The sequence below is a fragment of the Canis lupus genome, chromosome 12 (genome assembly GCF_011100685.1).
Source record: "Canis lupus familiaris isolate Mischka breed German Shepherd chromosome 12, alternate assembly UU_Cfam_GSD_1.0, whole genome shotgun sequence".
NCBI classification, from domain to species: Eukaryota; Metazoa; Chordata; class Mammalia; order Carnivora; family Canidae; genus Canis; species Canis lupus.
The window spans coordinates 6472735-6489698 of NC_049233.1; the positions used below are offsets into that span (position 1 = coordinate 6472735).

The following is a 16964-nucleotide window of genomic DNA, read 5'->3' on the forward strand; positions in this document are numbered from 1 at the left end:
ACCGACAAAACAAAGAGTTCAAAATGCTGCATCAAATCTCATTCTGAGTCAAAGCTAGATTGAAAATAAATTCAAGGGTGATAGATTTATAATAGACTAAGGGACACTAAAGACTTTTTGGGGGGAGTGGGGGGCCTATAGCCACAATCTTTGTGATTCACGCCTTGGCGATACTCTATGTCCTCGCAGGAAATGTTCCTTGATAGTCTGAATTGGATGGATAAAATAAGAACATGCCTTAACACTGTCAGTATTTGGGTTCTCACAGCCCGAGAGTGGCAGTTAATGGTGAAACAGGGATTAAATCATTTGAATTTTACCCACAACACACAAACCTTTAATGTGATCAATTACCAGAGGAGCGGGAGACCCTTATGAACCAGCCGTTACTCACGTGTTGAACAGTTAGCAACCCTGGGCTATTGCATCTGTACTGATCCTTCTTCATAGGTTAAAAAAAAAAAAAATTTCATTCTAAACAGAACGGGGAAATGTGGGGAGGATAATAACCAGAGTGTCATTGATTTGGACACTGCAACCAACACATGGGTCCTTATTTTTAGGTCAAAGATTTATATACATAAATACATATGCTCTCTCTTTCCAAAATATATTAGCCTCAGAAACCTCATCCCTCCCCTCACGCCCCCCTCACGCCCCCCCGCAAAGAAAACAGTCCCTTTCTTCCTTCCCATAGGTCCCTTTCTTTACCTGCTTCTTCCACTCCTAGGGTTAGGGAACTTTCAGCCCCGCCTCCCTGCTTGTCCAAGCTCCGCCTTCCCGGTCCACCTGTGTGCCCAGTCCATGACGTCACCGTTAGGCTTCAGTGGCTTGCAGGATCCCGGCTTCCTATTGGTCTATCTGACCACGGCCTGCGCAGCCCGCCAATGGCAGCGGCGCTGGGTGGGGGGGTGCCCACATCCAAGATGGCGCCCCCAGGAGCAGGGAGCGGGTGACCGGCGGCGGGGAAGCGGCCTGGGTTGGCCCTCCGATTGCGGGGTCCTGGGGGTATCTCGCCGGATACCCCCCTGGCCCGCCTACAAGGCCTTCCCCGGCCAGAGCAATGGCCGCCGAGAACAGCAAGCAGTTTTGGAAGAGGAGCGCCAAGCTGCCGGGGAGGTAAGCCCAGGACGCCGAAAGGAAGAGGAGATTGGACCAAACCCTTGGAGATCCTGAGCCCTAAAGCCCACGGCCCTGGGGCGTCAGCGACCCCGGAGGGCTGGTCTGGGGAGCCTGGACTGGGGGAGCTGGGACTGCGTGGTGGCGGCAGGTCAGCTGTCGGGCAAAGGAGCGGGCAGCGAGCTTTGGGACTGGCTTGGGTGTGGGAGCCGACCGAGGTCTGGGGGCGGAGGGCGCTGGAGAGCCTGCCCTTAGCCGGGAGGTGGCCGGAGTCTGGGCGGGGGGCAGTGGAGTTGGGTGGATGGCCACTGTCGGTCTTGGGTTTGGAGGGTCATCCCCAGAGCTGCCTCTTACTTTAAATAGAACTCCTCCTTGGGGGTCTCCAGCACGCACAGGTGGTTGTTTGCTTCGGGGTGGCCCTTCCCTTGCTGCCTGGCCCACATCAGTACGTACGAATCTTTCTTTTGGACTCCCAAAAGGTTCTGGTGGGAGCTTGGGATCGTGTTGGGGGCGGGGGGGAGGGGGCGGACAGGAAAAGTGAGGAAAATTCACAAGCTCGACCTTACTTTGTTTTGAGTTGGCCTCTTCCCATTAGGAATTATTACAGAGTGACTCAAGAATCTAGCTTATTTCTTTAGCGTTTTCTATAGATTTGTTCAACCCCAAGTGACCTCTCCCCTCCCCCGCCTCCCCCCCCCCGTCTGCATTGTAAAGCTCTTCTTGTGCAAATGCACAAAATTCTTCCATTCTTCAGTTGTTTAGTTGGAAAGCAGACCTTCAAAGCTACTTGCTCCCCCCCTCCCTTTTGATGTATGTTGAGAGCTTAGCATTTGTACATCCATTAATCTGGTTTATAGTTTCAGTTTGTTTTGGCCAGAGCCCTAAGAAGTAAGTATAAGGGATGTGTATTTCAGTCGTGAAGATTTCTGCCAGCCATAGTCTACTTGGTGATGAAATTCATGTTTGTTGCACCCCCCACACGCTGCCTTTCTTAATTGATTCAGGTCTTTTCATTCAGGGATAATCCTTTGAATTTGTGTGTGTGTGTGTGTGTGTGTGTGTGTGTGTGTTGTTTCGTTTTGAATAGAAAGAAATTAGGGTCAGTGGTGACTATATAGCAGTCTTATTTTACTTAGGATTCTATTAGACATATGGGAATCAGCTTTTAGTAACAGTGTTAAAGTAATGCAAGGGAATGCAGAAATAGCTTCAGATTAAAGGGCTGTGGAATGATAGTGTTAATATTACTGCTGAAGACTTCTATGTTTTTAGATAGGCACCACTTCCTGCCAACTGATTCCTTTTCCTTCCTGATCTAGTGAGCTCTCTCCAGTCTCACAACTGCTGTTCTCTGGGGTTTTCCATGGTGAGATCATTAAATTTTGACATCCTAAGGTTGTAATCAGAATCAGTGGGAAAACTGTTAAATCAGGAAGCAATGTTTGAAATGTGGGACATGGCATGCATGGTCTTTTGTGCCTGATTGAGTGCTGGTTATTATTAACAATTATTTGTTTTCTATATTTCCTGTTTTGGACTATAGGAAAGAGTCAGCTTTTTTTTCAGAGCATTACTTTTGTAATCAGGAGTCTTTTTAGTTTCTTCAAGTTTCTGGCTTCCTTTTTCATTTTGAAGAGGAATATTGAGGAATAAAGGAGAGAACATTTGAGCTCAGAAAGACTTGTGCTATTATTTGGACTCTCTTGCCTGTGTGATCAATGACAAATGATTTACTCAATCTCTGAGCCTCAGTTTCCTTACCTATAAAATGGGAATAGAACTACTTTCCTTAGGGTTACTGTGGGGACTAAATTAAACATCCTATTTGTAAAGAACCCAGGATAGTGTTTATTTAGCACGTTATAGTTACTTGGTAAATACTAGTTATGAGGATTGCTGTTATTAGTAGAGCAAGTAAATATTTATGAGAATGTTTCTCAAATCCTTATTCCAGTACTAGGTATTTATGTTCATTATTTATCTTAAGGCATTAAAATGTTGCCACAATTCGTAACAGTTTTTAGTACCTTGCTGGTTGAAGAGAACTATTGTTCAGCTGTGTCCTTTAGTGGGGAGCCCTAGCATCTTCTGGTTACGGGAGAAAATTAAAGTTTTTTTTAGATAGAAAGTGCTTTGATTTAAGGAAAAGATTAGGGCATTTGCTCAAGAATAGAACTTTTGCATTTACACTCTGTCAATGTTCGTGAAGAAAAACTTTCTCCTGGGTGGGGAAATGACAGAGATGACTGTTTCTAGGTCCATGGAAACCTAGAAGTGAAACTAGTTTTGTCTGCAGTTTGAAAGGTAAAAATTCAAAGTGATGGCAGTTACTTTCAGTTTCTTTGATCATGATCTAGCAACCTTAATGACAACAAATAGGAACTTTATTTAATAAATTAGCCTAAGTTTAAAATGAATTAAACATCTTTTAAAAAAAATAACAGCTTTATTGAGTTATAATTCACATACTATAGAAACACACCCTTTTAAAGTGTACAATTCGGGGGTATTTTGTATATTTATTTAAAGTATAGATGGTTTTGTGCAACCATCACTACTAATTTCAATACATTTTCATCACCCCAGAAAAAAAAACCTTGTATCCGTCCCCTCACCTCAGCCCCTGGCAACCGCTAATCTTTCTATATGTATGGATTTACCTATTCTGGGCATTTCATATAAATGGAGTAACATGAAAAGAGCTTTTATGATTGGCTTATTTTATTAAGCATAATGTTTTCAAGGCTTATCCTTTGTTGTAGCACGTTTCAATATTTTATTCCTTTTTATGTCTAAATATTACATGTATGACTATATCTGATTTTGTTTATCCATTCATCAGTTGTTGACATTTGGATAGTTTCCACTTTTTGGCTGTTATAAACAATGTTATGAAATTCATGTGCAGGTTTTTGTTGGATGTGTGTTTTCAGTTCTTTTGAGTGTATGTAGGAGTGGAATTGCTAGGTTGTACAGTAAGTTGATGGAATTAAACATCTTTTAAAGTTCTCTGTTATTTATAGGAACCTCATGTGCTTAATACATCAAATGGTTCTTGTATAGATGCCTAGAAAGATAGGGGACACTATATACCATGTGGTTAAGAATGCAGGCTCTGGAAACTCAACTGGTAGATAAATAAGTTCTGGGGATATCATGCACGGCATAGTGATTATAGTCAACAGCACTGTATTATAACTTTCAAAGTTGCTAAGAGACTGGATCTTAATCTTACCACAAAAAAGAAAGGATAATTATGTGACTTGATAGAAGTGTTAGCTAATGTTAAGATGGTAAACACATTATACACTTTAAACTTACACAATGTTACATGTTAATTTTGTCTCAAAAAAAAGAATGCAGACTCTGGAGCCTGACTGCCTGGGTTCAAACCCCAGCTCTGATACCTTCTAGCTGTGTGACTATGGGCAAGTTATGTAACCTCTCTGTGCCTCAATCTCCTTATCTGTAAAATGGGAACAGAGTATCTACCCCCATAAGGCTGTTAGGAGGATTAATGAGATACTGCCATAGGAGGTGCTCAATAATATTAGCTATTATGAAAATGATAGTTGTGGATTATAGTAGTTCCTTTTTTTTATTTGTTTCTCCCCCTCACTTTGGTTTCTGAAACTGGAATTCGAAGACTTTGATCAGTGGTGTGTCTGGAGCCCATGTTGAGTCTTGGGTTAAAAAAAACAGCAGAGCACCACCTATTGTTAATGAGGCAGAGGGTTTACAGAGACACAGAGAAGCCTAATGCAGGGCAGCTATGGCTATAAGGTGTTCATTATTGGCCAGGAGTATGATTGTGAGCAGTGGTCCTCAAACTTTATTGAGTCACCTGGAGGGCTTGTTGACACATGGATTGGCAGCTCCATATCCAGAGGTTCTGATTCAGTAGGTCTGAGGTGGGACCTGAGGAGTTGAGCTTCTGAGAAGTCTCCAAGTGATAGTGCTACTGCTAATCTGGGAGCTGCACTTTGAGAACCACTGGGATAAGAGCCGTGAATTAAATTGAAAGAAACCTGAGTCCTCGTGTTGGGAACACTTGCCATGTGGATCTTGAACAATGAATGCCTCTCCTCTTGGCTGTCTGGTAGGCATTTCACACTTAACACATCCACACAGAACTCTTAATTTCCACATCTGCCCTCCATTTGTTCCATCTACTTAACGGTCCCACCATTCATCAAGTTCCTGGGACCAAAAATCCTAATGTTTGATTCTTTTCTTTCCCTTCCTGCCACACCAATTCAAAGGCAAGTCCTGTTGGGTGGTCATAATCTACCCTGAATCCAAACCATTCTCACCACTTCCACCTCTACTGCCATGGATCAGACTGAGTCCTCTCTTGCCTGGACTACTGCTGTAGCCTTATAATTGGCGTTCCTGCTTCTCTTCCTGCCCCTCTGCAGACCTTTTTCTCTTTTGTAATTAGAATGAAATCCAAACTCTAAGTCTTCCAGGCCTCCATGTTGGAAAGAGAGCCTGAGTTAAGGATTGTGATAATTACTCCAAGAGCAATGGGATGCCATTAGAAGGTTGGTGGGGGCTGTGGCACAATCAGATTCGCATTTATAAAAATACTCCAGCTGCCCTGAGGAAAATGGTTTGGACCAGTGTTTTCAACAGTTAGGGGTGGGGGAGACGGTTGGTGTTTTGGGTGGGTTAAATCTGGACTGTACTGGATGGTAGGATATTTAACATTCTTGGTCCTTGCCCACTAAATGCCAGGAAGACCCACCAGTTATTGGGACAAACACCTTTCCCACGTACACGTTTCCAAACATTCCAGCCACCACCCACCCCTGACCTCTATTGGGGATCAGAGTACTATAGTTAGGTGGCCACTGCAATCAATAGAAGGAGAAGTGATAATGGCTTGGACTAGGGCAGTGGCAATTAGAGGTCAAGTTTGAGACTGTCAATAGGACTTGGTAAACCTTTGGATTTGGGGAGTGAGGGAGAAGGAGGTGCTATTCCCAGGTTTCTGACTTAGGTGGTCCGGTAAGATTGTGATATCACATACTCTGAGAAAAAGCTAAGTTTTAGGACAAAGTACTTAAATACTCCATGCTCAATTTCCTTATCTATGCAATGAGAGTTTTGAATTCAGTGACCTCTAAGGCTGAAGCTGAGTGCTAAATTTAAAGTTACCAGCTCCAACTTGTATTAGTGGATGTTTCTCTTTGCTGTGCCATTCACACCAGTTATGCCTGATAGATAGGAGTAGATGGTATGGGGGCCACTGAGGTGGGCTTTTCTACCTCGTGCTTTTGGAAGTAGTGAATTGCTGGCCCCACGAAGGTCTGAGTGTTGTGAAGTTGTAGAATGTTAGAATTTGACCCTAAAGCCACTGTAAGTAAGGAAACAGGCCAAAGAGGGGAAGTGACTTGCCCCAAATCACATTGCAGAACTTCAGATATCTTGACTCTGAGTCCAGTGCTCTTTCTACTATTTCTTCTGCCTTTTGTCAATCTCTGCTAAGATTAGGAAACCTGACAAAGCACCTCATCCAGTCCAGGGGTGAGGGCGTTTCCAGTGAAAAGATGTAGATAAGACCTGGAATGGGAGAGACACATGTGAGCCAAAGCCTGGCTCATTTCCCACATTCTGATTTCCAGACCTGGGAAGGGCTTCTCCTTTTTAAGCAAAAGTGTTTATTATTATTTTTTAAAGTTTTATTTATTTAATCTCTATACCCAACGTGGGGCTTGAACTCAGGACCCCAAGATCAAGAGTCACATGATCCTCTGAGCCAGCTGGGTATCCCAAGAGGGTTTATTGTTAAAATTAAGGAGCTCTCTTTAGCATTAAATGAAGTTGAGAAAAGTGTCGAATCACTTAAATTAGGAGCCTGTAGGTTTTCAACTAAAACCTCTGTCATTTGGTTATTTTCCATAACATTTATGAATCTGATCATGGATTCAGTGTTATGCTCCCAGCCTGTCTGGGCAGGTACATTATATTACAACCTCTTCTTAGCTTGGAAATATTTTAATGGTAAAGTAAGTTACTAGCAGTTACTAAGTTATCACTGAAGCAGTGTAGAACCCCAGCTCTGTAAGACTTCCATCAAGTGAGTGTATGAGCCTAAATCAATTGCCAACATGCTTGGCTTTCAAATGAATAGGTTTGATCCCATATTTGCTTTCACTCCTTTGTCAGTTCTAAACACTTGTTGATTTTTCCTACTGAGTGTTTTGCACTATTGCAACTGTACAAACCAGCTATGCCAACACACCCTGTAGTTTTGGTTTTATTAGGGAGAGTGTCAGAGGTTGACCAGGATTTTGGTCTCTTGTCTCTGTTGTGGCATGTGCTGTGGCATTCATTTCTCTGCACATGAGGTGTGATTTCTCCAAGATGCGGGCTTTGCCTCTAGTGTTGAGGTCTAGCAAGCCAGGAGCCTGCTCAAGCAGAGGCCTGGGGTTTGCAGAATTCCCACCTTAACTCACTAAGCATTGTTAAGAAGTGCCTGGTGGGGTGTGGTGCACTGTGCCAGGTGGTGAGGGGACTGCAGAAAAAAGAGGTGGCATCACCACTGTTCTCTAGAAGCTGAAAATCTGCTTGGCACCCTGGCTTCCCCTGGTGACGATGCTGGGTATCATTGACTCTCTGGTTTCTCCCCTGCACATATGTTACTGTGTAATCAGAAGAAGAAAAAAAAAAAAAACCCTAAAAAGTGCAGCTGGGTGAAAATACACTGTTGAGTGAGAAAAGCAAGATGTGGAAAGATAAGTTATGTGCAATCTTTTGTGTATAGTTTTAAAACAAAACAATATTGTATGTTGTTTATGTGAATGTGTGTAAAAGTATAAAAACAGTTGGGAGAGGGATTTCATACCCACTTCAGGATAATGGTTATCTCTTGGGAAGAAAGAGGAAGAGGACTGGGGACTGCAATTGGGACATCAGAAGTCTCCTTCATGCTTTATTTTCTTAAATGTGACACGTATTAACATTTGTTAAAGCAGAGTGATAGGTTCCTGGATGTTTGATAATTTTTCTCTGCATTTTTCTTTTTGTTTGAAAAAGTGAGTAAACTGCTTTCTATACTTGTGTGGAGCAAATGTTTTATGTAGCGAGGAGCAGGGAGGGGCAGAGGGAGAGAGAGAGACAATCTTAAGACAGTCTTTAATCTATATGCCCCAACGCAGGGCCCCATCTTACGACCCTGACATAACCTGAGCCAAAATCAAGAGTTGGACAGTTTATGCAAAAAAAAAAAAAAAAAAAAAAAAAAAAAAAGTTGGACACTTAACCAACTGAGCCACCCAGTAACCCCTGGAGCATATGTTTTTTTAAATTTTGTGTTGGAGAGACCAGTTAGCCAGCCATGAAGTTAAGTAATATTTAATGGAGCATATAGGGGGCACCTGGGTAGCTCAGTTGGTTAAGCATCTGACTCTTGATCTCAGCTCAGGTCTTGATCTCAGGGTCGTGAATTCAAGCCCCACATTGGGCTCCGTGCTGGGTGTGGAGCCTACTTAAAAAAAAAAAAATAACATTTGTGATTACTAGTCAAAATAAGTCAAATGTATAGTGTGGTGCCACTTATATAAAGTTTTAAGAACATGGAAAACAGTATCATATATTGTTTAGGGATACAAATATGGAAAAATAACATAAAAACAAAAAAGGGGGAAAATGCTAGATTCAATAAAATATCTTCTGAGGGCAGTAGGGGTGTGTGAGGTTTGAACTCCATAATGTCTTATTTCTTATGTACATATGAGTTGCGCACCAACCCAGGTGTACCTTATATTATGATCCAAATCAAGTTTATTTTTAAAAATGATTTACTGCAGGCAGCCCGGGTGGCTCAGCGGTTTAGCACTGCCTTCAGCCCAGGGCGGGATCCTGGAGACCCTCGAGTCCCACATCGAGCTCCCTGCATGGAGCCTGCTTCTCCCTCTGCCTGTGTCTCCGCTTCTCTCTCTCTCTCTCTGTCTCTGTCTCTAATAAATAAATAAATAAAATCTTTAAAAAAATGACTTATTGCTTTTAATAAGTAAATAAGTAATAAGCACTCTAAGTCTTAATTTATGTATTTTAGGGAATCTGAGAAGGCAACAGTTAGTGGGTGCTGGGGGCTAGCATCCGGGAAGATCTCACGGTGGGGTCGGGTGCAGTATAGAGCTTGAAGGGAATGTTTCAGATTGGATATGATATTTAAATGGGAGAGGAGCCTAATATAGTAGCTAAGATGTGTTGGAATGCAGAATGGAGACCAGCCTGCTCCAGAATTGAGTGTGATTTGGGAATTTGGGAGGATGGTTCAGGCTGACAAGTGAATTATCAATGCCAGGAAATTGAGCACCTTAATCACCAGGCTTCCAGTCTGTCTTCATCTTGTCTCTGTGATCATCTTGGTTTCTCTTCTAATGTCTTGCCTCTCCCTTTGAGATTCAACAAACTGATTAATTAAAGTGTTCCAGATACAGATACATCATGGTTCAGTTCAAAAGTGTGTTAACAAATTCAACTTGGGTTCTGATACCTTTGCTGAGAAAATCTCTTGCTTATCTTGGCCTTTCTGGCTGTGCTAGCACGTTGGGGTTGACCTATTTAAAAAACAGTCTACTGTGATTTTAAGGCCCCCTTCCTGGATAGTAATTAATGGCCTTTGGCTCTTAGGTCTCCGCAATTAGGATTGCTTTTTTTTCTCATGGATTACTGGTAGCTGGTAAATTCTTTCAAAAGAGAGAGTCTAAGGACCCTTTCATTTTTCTACCCATTCACCTAACCTAACCAGCCCATTGAAATCTTCCTGCAGAGTTTATCATCGATCTTTATATTTTGCTGTAAAGAGGCCTGTGGACTTGGAGAACTCAAGTGTACTCATCTTAGAGTATTTGCAAAGGTTGAAATACAAATCAATGGCCCTACATGAGAGACATCTAACTCTGGGAAACGAACAAGGGGTGGTGGAAAGGGAGGTGGGCAGGAGGTTGGGGTGACTAGGTGACGGGCACTGAGGGGGGCACTTGATGGGATGAGCACTGGGTATTATGCTATATGTTGGCAAATTCAACTCCAATAAAAAAAAATAAAAACAAAACCCCACAAATCAATGGCCCTTTTTAAAAAGTTTTAATTTTACTTCCAGTTAACTAACATAGTGTTGTATTAGTTTCAGGTGTATAGTGTAGTGATTCAGCAATTTCACACATCACCCAGTGCTCATCACATCAATGCACTCCTTAATCCCCATCATCCGTTTAACTCATCCCCTCCCACCCCTCTGGTAACCATCAGTTCTCTATAATTAAATATCTTTTTTGGTTTATGTCTCTCTTTCTCTTTTTCCCCCTTTGCTCATTCATTTTGTTTCTTAAATTCTGCATATGAGTGAAATCATATGGTATTTGTCTCTCTTGAGCTGACTTATTTTGCTTATAGCTTTATACTCTCTAGCTCCAGCTGTATGGTTGCAAATGGCAAGGTTTCATTCTTTTTATGGCTAAATAATATTTCATTGTCTGTATATCACATCTTTTTTTTTTTAAAGCTTTTATTTATTCATGAGAGACAGAGAGAGAGAGAGAGGCACAGACACAGGCAGAGGGAGAAGCAGGCTCCATGCAGGGAGCCCGGCATGGGACTCAATCTCGGGTCTCCAGGATCACACCCTGGGCTGAAGGTGGCGCTAAACCACTGAGCCACCCAGGCTGCCCACATTTTTATCCATTCATCAACCAGTGGTCACTTGGGCTGCTTCCATATCTTGGCTATTGTAAATAATGCTGCTACAAACATAGGGGTGCATGTATCCCTTTGAATTAGTGTTTTCGTATGCTTTGGGTGAAGACCTAGTAGTGTGATTGCTGGTTCTATTTTTAATTAAATTTTTTTATTTGTTGTTTTTAGTAATCTCTATAACATGGGGCTTCAACTCATGAAGCCCAAGATCAAGAGTCACATGCTCTTCCAACTGAGCCAGACACATGCCCCAATTTTTAACTTTTTGAAGAACCTACGAACTTTTCCAGTGGTTGTACCAGTGTTTCTTTTTCTCTATATCCTTGTCAACACCTGTTTATTATATTGTTGATTTCATTTTATTTTATTATTTTTATTTTTGTAAAGATTTATTTATTAATTTGGGGGGAGCAGAAGGGGAGAGGGGGACAGAATCTCAAGCAGACTCAGCACTGAGCATGGAGCCCAATTGTGGGGCTTGATCCTGGGACCCTGAGATCACGACCTAAGCTGAAGCCAAGAATGGGATGCTCAACTGACTGAGCCACCCAGGTGCCCCTTGTGTTGTTGATTTTAGCCATTCTGACAGGCATGATATTTCATTGTAGTTTTAATTTACATTTCCCTGATAAGTGATATTGAACATCTTTTCATGTGTCTGTTGGCCATCTGGAGTCTTTTTTGGAGAAATGTCTCTGTGTGTCTTCTGACCATTTTTAAGTTGGATTATTTGATTTTGGGACATTAAGTTTTATAAGTTCTTTATATATTTTGGATACTGACCCTTTATCAGATATGTCATTTGCAAATATCTTCTTCCATCCTGTAGGTGGCCTTTTAGTATAGTTCCAATAGTGTATTTTTGCTTTTGTTTCCCTTGCCTCAGGAGACCTATCTAGAAAGAAGTTGCTATGGCTCATGTCAAAGAGTTCTGTGTTCTGTTCTAGGATTTTTATGGTTTCAGGTCTGACATTTAGGATTTAATCCATTTGGAATTTATTTTTGTGTATGGTATAAGAAAGTGGTCTAGTTTCTTTCTTTTGCACATTGTCATCTGGTCTTCCCAACACCATTTGTTGAAGAGACTGTCTTCCCATTGGATATTCATTCCTGCTTTGTCAGAGATTAACTGACTATATAGTTGTTGTGGATTTATTTCTGGATTTTCTATTCTGTCCCATTGATCTATGCCTTTTGGGGGTTTTTTGTTTGTGTTTTCATTTTTGTTTCAGCCTTCATTCTATAAGCTGGACTTTCACATTATTCTTTGACCCATTTTATTTTCTATCTTCTTTTGATCCGTTTTATTTTCTTTCTTCTTTTCCTCTACCTACAAGACTCTATAAACATGTTAGAGTTGTATTATATATATCTCTGTAGTAGTATATGTAATAGTTTGTTTACAAATTACTGAATAACTTTTTAGAAAAGTCTGGGGAGTTAGAGATTCTTAATTGCTAAAAAGATCAGGGCTATATCCATAAAGATTGTCATAGGAACATTCTCTCTGGAATCTGGAAATCAATGCAAAAGTGATTGAAATGGCTGCATTTTTTGTTTAAAAGCAACTTTAGGATCACATCTGTTATGTCAAACAGAGTACTTGGTAGTAAACTTGTTCTACTTTCTAAGTGTTGGGTAAGGAATAAATTATCAAATGGGAGGGAGGAAGAAAGCCAACATTTCTTGGACACCGAGTGTGTGCCAGGTAGCATTCTGATGTTTGCAAATCTGCCTCATTACCTGCTGGTATTACTACCTGCCAGGAATTGTGCTAAAGGGCTTTTTACACGTCGTCTCATTTAAACCTCCCAACCCTCTTAAGATTGCTTAATTTATTTCTTAAAAAGGTAGTACATGCACATGATAGTAATTCAGGAAGGCACAAAAAAGTTTGTAGTAAAAACTCAGCCTCTGCTGCCACGCCCTCCACTCCTCCAGTTCCTCTTCCAAACTCCTGCTACTGGTGTCTTGGGTATTCTCTCAGAGATACTCTAAGCATATATAAGTAGGCAGATATGTTTTATGTTCAAGGTTTTTCACGGAATGGTGACATGTTATGCATACAGTTCTGCATCTTTTTTTAGTTCATGTCTTAGAGTTTGTTTCATGTCAGTGGGTATAGAATGGCCTCATTCTTTTTAACTGATATACCCTAGTTAACCAGTCCCCTCTTTCACCGTAAGGACTATACTTTGGGAGGGGTGTGTGTGTGTGCATGTGTATATTCTGATAATTGGGGAAGTCTGTGTTTTTATTCTAGTGATTGCATTTGTAAGTATAACTTTATAGCATATGTCTTGAGACATCTATTGACTGCCTACCACGATCAATGATGAAATTAGTAGTTATATTTCCTGTCCTTTCCTCATCTGCTGTTAGTCCAATTACATTATTTTTTTCAGTTTTGCCTTATATCCTAAAACATACTTATACTTCTGTTACTTGAGCTATTGGCTTACATTTTTTAAATTTAAATTCAATTTAATTAACATAGTGTATTGTTTTAGAGGTAGAATTCAGTGATTCATCAGCTGCACAGAACACCCAAGTGCTCATTACTTCAAGTGTCCTCCTCTATGCCCATCACCCAGTTACCATGTCCCCCCACCCACCTCCCTTCAGCTATCAGCTTTAAGCATCTTTTGAGCCTTGTCAGCAAAAGATGAGGAAATCAGCATACTTATTCATTCTGTCCTCTGTCCCATTTTAACCTTTGCCAATTACATAGTTTTCACATTTCCTTCTCTAACCATAAAGCGTCAAATTTAAGAGTTAGTCTTCAGACTAAACCCATTAAATGCCCTGCACCAGTTCTTTTGCTATAGTTTCTCCATTTAGCTCATTGTTCATTGAAGTTTTTCTTCTAGTAGTTTCTTCAGGAAAGAGTCAAGGAAATCGTATTTCCTGACTTCTTACATGTTGCAACATGTTTTTCTGTCACCTTTGTATTTGAACAACAGTTTGTCTGGATATGTAGTTATTCTCTGGTCACTTTTTTTTATTGTGACCTATTACATGAAACAGCTGTGAGATATAACTTGATGAATAATCATGAGGTGAGCACCCCAGAAGCCCCCTTGTGTCTGTTCTCAATCACACTTCTCTCCTTCTCTCAAAAATAACTATATCCTTTTATGTTATTACTCTTTGCTTTGTGATGTTACTACGATGGATGCATCCCTAAATGATATAAATGCTTTTTGCCTGTTTTTGAAGTGCATTTAAGTAGAATCATACACTATTTACTCTTATTTTTTTGCTTGTTTTGCTCAACATGACATTTGGAAGATTCATGCGTATATTACTTATAGCCCTACTTCATATGTTTATGTTGCCCTATAATCTATTATATGAGCATATTACAGTTTATTTTCTGTTGGACACTTGGGTTATTTCTAGTTTCTGGCTAACAATACCTATAATGCTATAAATAGTTTTATATATGCCTCCTGACACACATATCTATGTATTTCTCTTAAGATATAGATTTGAGAATGAAAATACTTGGCCTTAGGGCAGGTGTATTTCGTTCTTCCTGGATATGGCCACACTTTTTGGAAGTGGGTTGTAGGACTTTATACCTGCACCAGCTCAGAGTAAGAGTCACCTGGGTCATCCTTCCCTTGATATCTAGTGTCGTTTCACTATCTTTTAGCCCAAGTGATTCTTTAGGAGTTGGTGATGCTCCCATTTTACAGTTGAGAAAATGGGTTCGTAGTAGTCAAGTAATTTAGTGCAAGTTTACAGAGGTGATGAATGCCAGAAACTATGCTCTCTCTAGCGCCAAAGCCTGTTATCTTTCCATACTGTCTTCTTTACAGATAGGACTTCCAACAGACAAGTAGGTATGTAAGGCACTGAAGCCCCAATGGAAGATGAACATCTTCAGAGGCTTTATTTCTTTACTTATTATTTTTTAAAGTTTATATATTTAAGCAATCTGTGCACCCAACGTGGGGCTCGAATTCATGATCCTGAGATCAAGAGTGTCACGCTTTACTGCTTTACCGACTAAGCCACCCAGGTGCTGCCCCCCCCACCCCAGTTTTTTTTTAAAGAGAGACTTTTTTATTTTTTTTTAAGATTTTTTTTTTTTTTTAATTTACTCATGAGAGAGAGAGAGAGAGAGGCAGAGACACAGGCAGAGGGAGAAGCAGGCTCCATGCAGGGAGCCCGACATGGGACTCAATCCGGGGTCTCCAGGATCAGGCCCTGGGCTGAAGGTGGCGTTGAGCCACCCGGGCTGCCTGAGACTTTTTTATTTTTAAAGAGCAAGTTGCTGTCCTTTGGCTTGGATGTAGTTGTTCTTGGAGGTAACCTGTTTCTCAAAGTCCCTTCCAATTTTATGATGCAGATGGTACTTACTCAACATGTTTATCACTCCTGATAGCTTGCTTCTTTCTTTTTTCTTGCTTTCAGCATCCAGCCTGTGTATGGAGCACAACACCCTCCTCTGGACCCTCGGCTCACCAAAAAGTAAGTCACGATATTTTTCAATTCATGCATGTACCTCTTCTAAAATTTCTAAACTTTTCCCTACTTTGTTGAAATGACAGTTTCCTCTTTGATCTTTTCTACCTTGTCCCTTGCTCTGTTTTTGATCAGAAGATAAGCAATCTTCCTACCTCTAAAGAGTCTGTTACTAAGTGGGAAGTTAACTCACATCAGATTTTGTTTTCCTACATTGGAAGCTGGTATATGCAGGGTTTGGTGTTGATTAAATATGGTCCCCAGATTGGATGATTGATGACTTTCTTCTGGTTTCTGGGGTTCATTGCTTCTGAATATATATAGAGGTCTGCCACCTTTTCCTCACTTATGTTATGAGAACTAAGGCAAACAGAATATAATTGTAGGGCTGGCATTCTTCAGGTCCTCTTTTTCTCTGACACCCTGAAAGAAACCCAGCCATACAGTAGAGTTAAAAAAGCTCCTTGGAGGTTAAAATTCTAATAAATTATTTTCAAATACAATAGAAACCTTGGTAAATCTAAGATGGGTGGGTGTATCTTCATACCCCTAATTATCACTTTACCACTCCTTTCTCTCATGGGCCATCATTCAGCCACAATGACTTAAATGAGGAGATGGGTTGTCTTTTCAGATTTTCTAAGAACTTTGGCCTCTACCTCTGGACATGCTAATTTTAGAGACTTATTTCTAAGAAAGCTGTAGTTTGTAGTGAAAGCTGAATGATTTGAGAGGTAAAGACTTAGGTTCTCATCCTTCTGGGACCTGCATAATAATTTCTACCCCTTCTCCCTTCACAGTCAAGGAGGAGTAAAGATAATGTATATTAAAGTATTTTGAATACCTACAGAAATGCTCTGTCAGATGTACATTATCAGTATTTTAATATTTGAAAATAAGTTAGCGGATTTTTTTTTAAAGATTTTATTTATTTATTTATTTATGAGAGACAGAGAGAGAGAGAGGCAGAGACATAGGCAGAGGGAGAAGCAGGCTCCATGCAGGAAGCCTGATGTGGGACCCGATCCCAGGTCCCCAGGATCACACCCTGGACTGAAGGTGGCACCAAACTGCTGAGCCACCCGGGCTGCCCAGTTAACTGATTTTGTGGTGAACTTTCTGTAATTCTATCAACTCATTTTTTTTTTAAGATTTTATTTATTTATTTGAGAGAGAGAGAGAGAACACGACTGGGTGGGGAGAGGCCGAGGGAGAGGCTGAGCAGGGAGCCCAATGTGGGGCTCAATCCCAGGACCCTGGAATCATGACCTGAGCTGGAGGCAGATACTTAACCGACTGAGCCACCCAGGCTCATTGTTTTGCAATTTGGCCAGGCACCCCTCTACTCATTGTTTTGCAATTTGGCCAGTATGTGGCAAGGTACAGTCTTCTGAATTACTATGGAAGCGTGACTGCTGTTCTTTTCTGTAATGCAGTTTTTATTCTTTTATTTTTATTTTTTAATTTTATTTATTTATTCATGAGAGACAGTGAGAGAGGCAGAGACACAGGCAGAGGGAGCAGCAGGCTCCATGCAGGAAGCCCGACGTGGGACTTGATCCTGGGTCTCCAGGACCACGTCCTGGGCCGAAGGCAGTGCTAAACCACTGAGCCACCCGGGCTGCCCTGTAATGCAGTTTTTAAATCAGAAACCACTAGAGTAT

The 16964-nt window shown here is 41.0% G+C and overlaps 2 protein-coding genes across 7 annotated transcripts in view; one reads left to right on the forward strand and one right to left on the reverse strand.

The window, feature by feature from the left end:
• The window catches only part of TMEM217 (transmembrane protein 217), a 49573-nt gene extending 48000 nt beyond the window's left edge, over positions 1-1573 (reverse strand). Inside the window, exon 1 of one of the 5 annotated variants that reach the window (XM_038553914.1) lies at positions 1474-1573. The gene's annotated coding sequence lies outside the window, so the exon portion shown is untranslated. Of the gene's footprint in view, positions 1-711; positions 1115-1473 lie in introns of those variants that run through there. The other 4 variants (XM_038553913.1, XM_038553912.1, XM_038553911.1 and 1 more) reach the window with 4 other exon arrangements.
• The window catches only part of TBC1D22B (TBC1 domain family member 22B), an 83409-nt gene continuing 67328 nt past the window's right edge, over positions 884-16964 (forward strand). For both annotated transcript variants that reach the window (XR_005367635.1, XM_038553909.1), the window contains exons 1-2: positions 884-1119; positions 15250-15306. Coding sequence is in view for 1 of the 2 variants with exons in the window: in XM_038553909.1 (XP_038409837.1) it covers positions 1064-1119; positions 15250-15306 (113 nt within the window). In the remaining variant the exon portion in view is untranslated. The remainder of the gene's footprint in view (positions 1120-15249; positions 15307-16964) is intronic.